At 34.7% G+C, this 7,081-nt stretch overlaps 2 protein-coding genes across 8 annotated transcripts in view; both read right to left on the reverse strand.

The window, feature by feature from the left end:
• The window catches only part of LOC127153594 (arf-GAP with coiled-coil, ANK repeat and PH domain-containing protein 2), a 50,733-nt gene extending 49,771 nt beyond the window's left edge, over window positions 1–962 (reverse strand). For 5 of the 7 annotated variants that reach the window (XM_051094769.1, XM_051094772.1, XM_051094770.1 and 2 more), the window contains exon 1: window positions 640–961. In XM_051094769.1, the coding sequence (XP_050950726.1) occupies window positions 640–692 (53 nt within the window). In that variant the 5' untranslated portion in view covers window positions 693–961. Of the gene's footprint in view, window positions 1–639 lie in introns of all 7 variants that reach the window. The other 2 variants (XM_051094773.1, XM_051094768.1) reach the window with 1 other exon arrangement.
• Window positions 963–3,604: 2,642 nt separating this feature from the next.
• ppp1r2 (protein phosphatase 1, regulatory (inhibitor) subunit 2) overlaps window positions 3,605–7,081 on the reverse strand; it is a 24,574-nt gene continuing 21,097 nt past the window's right edge. Inside the window, exon 6 of the mRNA XM_051095030.1 lies at window positions 3,605–5,494. Within this exon, the coding sequence (XP_050950987.1) occupies window positions 5,475–5,494 (20 nt within the window). The 3' untranslated portion in view covers window positions 3,605–5,474. The remainder of the gene's footprint in view (window positions 5,495–7,081) is intronic.

A 7,081-nucleotide genomic window follows, 5' to 3' on the forward strand; every position in this document is an offset into this window, starting at 1 on the left:
ATCTCTTTTCGTTTTTTTCACTAAAGATGTACATTTAGAACTGGGTGAATTAATAATAGATTTTTAAAACGTATTTATTTGTTTGCATATTTTTTAATTTTAAGTGAACTGTCCCTTTAAAAATCTTGCTCAAAGGCTTAAGTCATGAAACGTTTCATCATACTTTTTGAACCTACAATTTTTCAGTCGGCAGCCCGTATTTCTACTCAACCAGAAGCAACAAAAATGTAAAATTAAAGTAAAACAATTCTTTGCATGCAAAGAAAAAACAACGCACTTATAATCTCATATGGCAGGTATTTTATCTATAAAATAATTGCATTATGAAAATGTCTAAATATCAAGCTATGATTAAGATAATTTGCATTACAATCTAATATCATCTAGCACTTCATGTAAAGGTTGTCATTCACATGAAAGTGAAAATTATAATAGATTAGATAAACACAAACCCACTCCGTTAAAATAATGCAATGTATGATCAAACCAGCTACTGGCTGCATACTAAATCAAAATGTTTATTCTTTAGGTGTGTGTTTATGTTGTATTTTACCATTTAAAATCTAAAATGCACAGCATTTTAAACTCCAAAACAAACACAAACATACTAAATGAGTTTAAACTGGACGTCTTTCCCACCTGAATCTGGGTGAATCCTTGAGACATTCCTCGAAATCCACAGTAATCTTCATGTTGACTTGATCAGGTTTATAAACACAGATTAAGAGCTAACAGGCTAACATTAGCTCCTGTAAAACCACAAACAGCTCAAACTTCTGCTCGAATCACTCCAGGATCCCAGATAAACTCCACATATGAGGGCTGAAGTATGATCTGCTCGTGTCAACCGGACATGAAGCTGTAGAAATGAGTTTTATAAGGTGCAGTTCCTCCAGCATTAACGAGTGGGCTGATCAGATGAGTGTAAATGAGGAGCACTGTGGGCTGTGTTTCAAAACTAAGTGTGCTGTCTATGTAGACAGCCATGAGTTTCGCCCTGAGGAACAGAAATGAAACAAAAAGTAGCAGAATGTAAACTCGCATGTAGCTGTAGTTTATCTAATGGGCGGGACTTGGTGTTAGCGAATCCGTAAATGTTGCCTGTCAATCAATGTTTACTGACATCGGGTTGGCCGACGCGTCTTTGCAAGGCGGGGCTTTGTAAAGAACGCGTTTAACGGCTTTAAACATCTTTGTTTTTAACAAATAAAAGCTATTATTATAATAATTGTTCAGGTTTTTACTCAACGCCGTGCAATTCAATGCAAATTAGTTTCTCGATGTCAGTATTTATCAACATGGCACCTGTTACTTTTCTCAGCGCTGGTCAGGATAGACCAATCAAAGTAGTTTGTGATTAATGCATAGGTTTTTATTTAGAAATTGTGGACGGGTTTTCGTCTATATCTCTATTTTAGGTATCACTCATTGAAAGTGGTATATTTAAATAATTACACTTTTTAGTGTACGAATGAATTCAGTTAGTCAAAAATAGTTTTTGGATTTGAATGCGGTTCAATGGCTGATTCGCTTGTTTGAGCCGTCAAACGCCCTCTGGAGGAAAACCGACTTCGTGTCTCATAGGTGACATTTGCCGCCTGAGAGATTTGAGACGCGGCCAGGAGCAGGCCAATGAATCCAATGTTCACTTCCCCTCCTTCCAAAGTCCCTTTTGACACCCTACACCACATAGTATATAATCTCGGTGCAGAATCGAAGATTGCGTCAGATTAGCTCAATATCGTATAAATATGTTCTTAGGAAATTTGTTAAGCAAATACTCTGGATTTGGTTTCGGGAAACTCTCAACGATCTCCAGGATCCACGTTTAAGGAAAAGGTTCACTCCCACTTTTATTTTAAAATGAAACGACTGGTGCGGTTTCGCTTTTTAAAATCAAAATTCATGTACATCGACTACACAAATATAGTTTTTGTGTGCTTTCACGTGTATTTTTAAATCTTAAAAAGTTGTTTGTTTTTTTCCCCAGTGAAACTTTACTGTATGGATCAAGTTTGTGTTCGTTGCATACATGTATGTTATTTTTTTGTGAAATACTTCCATCTAGTGGTTGATTTCTGACATGCACTTTTTTAAAGACATACGCTAATCTAATACATTGTCAAAAACACTATTTTCTGTCAAAGACACTCGAATTATTGGAAAATAATTTTTATCAGTAGTCAGTCGTCAACATTTGAAGTGGTTAAAAAAAGTTAATCAAAGCTGTCCTAAGACAAGAATGGGTATTGTTTTGTTTTTCAGGACATCTTTGATAAAAGGTTTTGATCCACTTAAAATGTTCACTACTATATAGCGTACAAACCAACGGACGATAACGTTGTTTATGAAAGCGCCCTTCATATCAACAATAACAAAGTTTTCATAAAATTCTATGGAAATAGGAAACTCACCACGGCTATAATAATAACGAAAGAGGAACGTTATGTTAAAATCACATTTGAATTTAAAAAGCGCGGGCATTTAAAGCTGCAGACAGATAAGTGACCGGTATCGACCGTTGGTGTAGGCGCGAAAAGTTATTGTTCTTGGTGTGATATAAACGGCCGGACTAATTGGTTGGACTGGGAAAAAACATTTTCATTACGATAAAATACCAAAAGTTATAACTAATCAAGGAGAAGAGAGCAAACAAACTGTGTGAGGAACAAAAGGCGTTTGTGGTTGGCCAGACTGAACTAGGAATTTCAAGGCAGGAATCGTGACAACATTCGTGTTTGTTCTTATCATTTCCAGTCAGGTAGGTTAAATATTAGGCTAATATCTTAATTAATACTGCTTGTATGTATCTTTACCACCTATTAACTTTAGTTTGTCAAAATATTATGCCCTTTCCTGCTTACTAAGTCCTTCTCTATATGACTTGAACCAGTGTCTATGGTTTTTACTTGATCTCGGATCAGTTTCTTCGATTTGTAGGCATTTTTAACGAGACATTTGTGTAATTTAAAGAATGAAAAGTAGTTAATAGTTTCTAACTGGCCTTTATATAGAAGCTGTCTATAAAACACAACAAAGCAAGCTCTGCAAATTAATATAAAATATTTTAAAAATCACATATTATACAGACACTTCATATTTAATGGTATTTTATTATTTTTATTGCATTTAATGTATTATGCTTTCAGTAACATTTGCAATGGGTTTCAAAAGCTGTTTTTATGCATATTTTAGCCCGAGTTTTTGTTGCATTTACACGTTGACCAGCAGGCGTCACTAGCATGTGGTGTTTCAAGCACTTCGAAACTGAATAATTTTGCGAAGCAGTAGGTTCAGTTGATTCAAAGCTTCGAAAAGGTTAGTTCCTCCCATTACTAGGTTTCAGTAGTACATTAACCATGCGATCCATACTGTTGTTTACATCTGAGTATCTCCAATATGGCCGCGCATCCGGGTAACTGACCAAATCGTGACGTAATTGCAAACACTCTATAGCGGATAATGAACTGGAAGTCTCACCAATAGGCTTATTTTCGCATTGAAGGTGGATAAGCTGCTATTTTTTCACTTCCATAACAGTATTGACAGTTTTACTGCAGTAATTTCACAGTAACTTTACTGAAAAACAAATTCAAAGAACAAGTTCATACCAACATTTTAATGACTGACAAATATGCACATTTTCATTTGAAGAACATGCACATCTATTCAGGAAAACAAAAAATCTCTAGGATCAATGAAATGGACAGAAATGGTCAAATTACTCAAAACGCATGGAAAAAGTAAGTTCAACATAATAATAAAATCAAAGCACTTGTGCTTGAGAATGTATAAATGTAGGATTAAACTATATTTGACATGACCGTGAGTCAAATATGTGTGCAATCCATGTCAATGACTGACGGGACTCATACCAGACCTTTCATCTTTTTCATTAAAAATAGGTCAACCAATTTAGAAATAAGTGCTTTAATGTTCAATGTGTCCAGCACTATTTTTGAGAGACTGCAAGAACTTAACACATCTCCTGACATCATTCAGTCAAGGGCCGGCCGTGTGAAAACACATTCGCAAAGACGGGAACATCTCAAAAACACAGATCTCAAACTAATGATTGTACGGCCTTTATGGGAGAATAAAGACGGGAGAAAGAAAAGGGTCAAAAATGCATTCAGGCAAAAACGCTGTTGCTTTGAAGCACCGTTTCCAAAAAGCAATGCTGTGTCGACATTCGGGTGAATTTCACAAAACTTGTCAAGAAATTCATTATTTTAAGTTAAAGAAAAAAAATCTGTTTATTATCTGGTTGTTTAATTACAATTAAGGACAAGTTAAGTAAATAAATTTAATAATAAATTGTTTTCAAATATTTAATTTCCATTATTTTTTAAAATTTTGATAATTAGTCAATTAATATTATATTATTAATATAATATTAATATTATTTTTTGCATTTGAGTCACATTTTTTTTACATTACAGTCAGAATATATTTTTGATTTTTTTATAGCATTACTGTAACAAGCATGTAATTAAATGATACATACTTCCTCCTTTTGATTTTGGAGCCAAATATGACCTAGACAAATTCTTGTAAGGTTTTGTGGTATCACCCATTTAGCATTTTTTAATACAACCTACATATATTGTGTGTGAGTATTCATGACTATAAATTGATAAATACACCAGAATAACAATTGCAATTTTAGAGGTCAAATTGCTTGGTCAATATATCAAAATTATTTGATCTTTTATTTGGTACTGTAGGATAATTATATTCTTCAGAAACCACAGAAAGAAAAAACCCCATTAGAATGGCGTTTAGAAAAAAAGGCAATCAAAACAAAGCTCAATAAGGATGCCAAGTCAAAAACCGTCAGAACTGTTTAGCATCTATTAAAGCTTTTGCAGTTTCGGAAAAGCAACAGAGACAACCGAAGGGTTCAGTCTACTAATCAGTAGTTTTCTATCTAGTTCAGTAATACTCACCTGTTAATCATACACAGGGCAGATACGATTAGTGCCAATGTAATTAAACATGGTTTTCAGAAGCCATGCATACAGTAGAGCTCGGTGTGTGTGTGTGTGTGTCAAAGCCCAAGACCACATCAGTCCCCCTTAACCAGTGCATGCTAAACCACCTGCCTGTTCAGATTATTTAAATGTCAATAACGGCCGAGTTGGGGGGTCAGAGAAAGCGTACGGTTCATTGTGGAAGTCGATGGTCGTGATGGGGTGTAGGACACAAGCACACTTCTCAGCGGCCTCCCACGCTCTCGCCACAGGAAGAGGGTGGAGTCCAGGCCTGGAACGGTTTGATAACAGTCTCGTTTCTTAGTGTGATGACAATAAACGTTTGGCAAATAAGGGAGCTGGATGATGATATGCGTGGCATTGCGGTGTTGGTGGAAAACACGGGGTGGAGGGGAATCCTGGAGCTGAACCAGTGACGACGCTGCGCCTTCCAGACGTTCACGGGACAAGGCAGGAGCTGACGGACAAATCTGAACATCCTTATGAGTCCAAGGAATCAGCTGTAATAGATGGAGAAGCTACAGTTAGACATTTAGACAATTTTATTTTTTTTTTTTACGTATTTTTTTATTTTTATATAAACTCAATTGCAAGGAATAAAGTTCTGTATGTCACAGTTCTGACTCTTTTTGCAATTTCAAGTTTGTATCTCTCAATTCTGACTTTGTCACAATACCGTGCTTTTTCCTCACAAATGTGAGTTTATTCTCACATTCTCAATTTGGACTTCTTCCTCGCAAAACCAAGTTATTTTTCCCTTGCAAATACGGGTTTGTATCTCTCAATTCTGACTTTTTCTCGCGATACCGAGTTTTTTCCTCACAAATACAAGTTTATATCTCAAAACTTTAGATCTCAAATTCAGATTTTTTTCCTGGAATTCTGAGTTTATATATCTCAATACTGACTTTTCTCTTTTCTCACAATTCTGACTTTTTCTCGCAATTCAGAGTTTGTATCTCATAATTCTGACTTTTCTCTTTTCTCCCAAAACAAGAGTTTATAGCTCTCAATTCTGACTTTCTCACAATTCCGAGTTTGTATCTCACAATTCTAACTTTTCTTTGCAATTCCGAGTTTGTATCTCTCAATTCTGACTTTTCTCTTTTCTCCCAAAACAAGAGTTTATAGCTCTCAATTCTGACTTTCTCACAGTTCCGGGTTTGTATCTCACAATTCTGACTTTTCCTCGCAATTCCGAGTTTATAGCTCTCAGTTCTGACTTTTTTTCTCTGCAATTCTGAGTTTATAGCTTTCAATTCTGTCTTTCTCATAATTCCAAGGTTTTTATTTTTCCTTCGCAAATGCAAGTTTGTCTCACAATTATGATTTTTTTCTCCCAAATTGGAGTTTATAGCTCTCAATTCTGACTTTTTTCGCAATTCTGAGTTTTTTTTCTCGGAAATGCAAGCTTGTATTTAACAATTCTGACTTTCTCACAATACTGAGTTTTCTTGCAAATGCGAGTTTATATCTCACTTTCAGATTTTTTTCCCTGGAATTCTGAGTTTGTATTTCACAATTCTGACCTTTTCTTGCAATTCTGAGTTTACTGCTCTCAATTCTGACTTTTTCCTTGCAACTCCAAGTTTATAGCTCTCAATTCTGGCTTTTTACGTGCATTTCTGAGTTTATATATCTCAATTCTGTCTTTTTTTTTTCTCAGAAATGCAAGTTTGTATCTCACAATTCTGACTTTCTCGCAATTCCGAGGTTATGTTCCACTAATATGTGAACTAATATGTTCCACTACTCCACACACTAGCTTTAAACACTTTGTGGTTGGTAATATTTTTATTTTAGTAATTTAATATATTGTAAATAATATGGTAAAAATCAATAGTCAAAAGACATATTTTATAATATTAATATTAAAAGCCAGTAATAATATTTTAAAAATAATATTAAAGTCCCTTCTGCTCACCAAGGCTGCATTTATTTGATTGAAAACACTTTTAGCATCATTACTCCAGTCTTCAGTGTAACATGATCCAATCAACACTCTATAAACTATTATTATAAATTAGATATATTTAATAAATCAATAAATAGTTCATGAAAGCATAATATTCATCAAATACAACACA

This window comes from Labeo rohita, chromosome 22 (assembly GCF_022985175.1).
Source record: "Labeo rohita strain BAU-BD-2019 chromosome 22, IGBB_LRoh.1.0, whole genome shotgun sequence".
Classification (NCBI taxonomy): domain Eukaryota; kingdom Metazoa; phylum Chordata; class Actinopteri; order Cypriniformes; family Cyprinidae; genus Labeo; species Labeo rohita.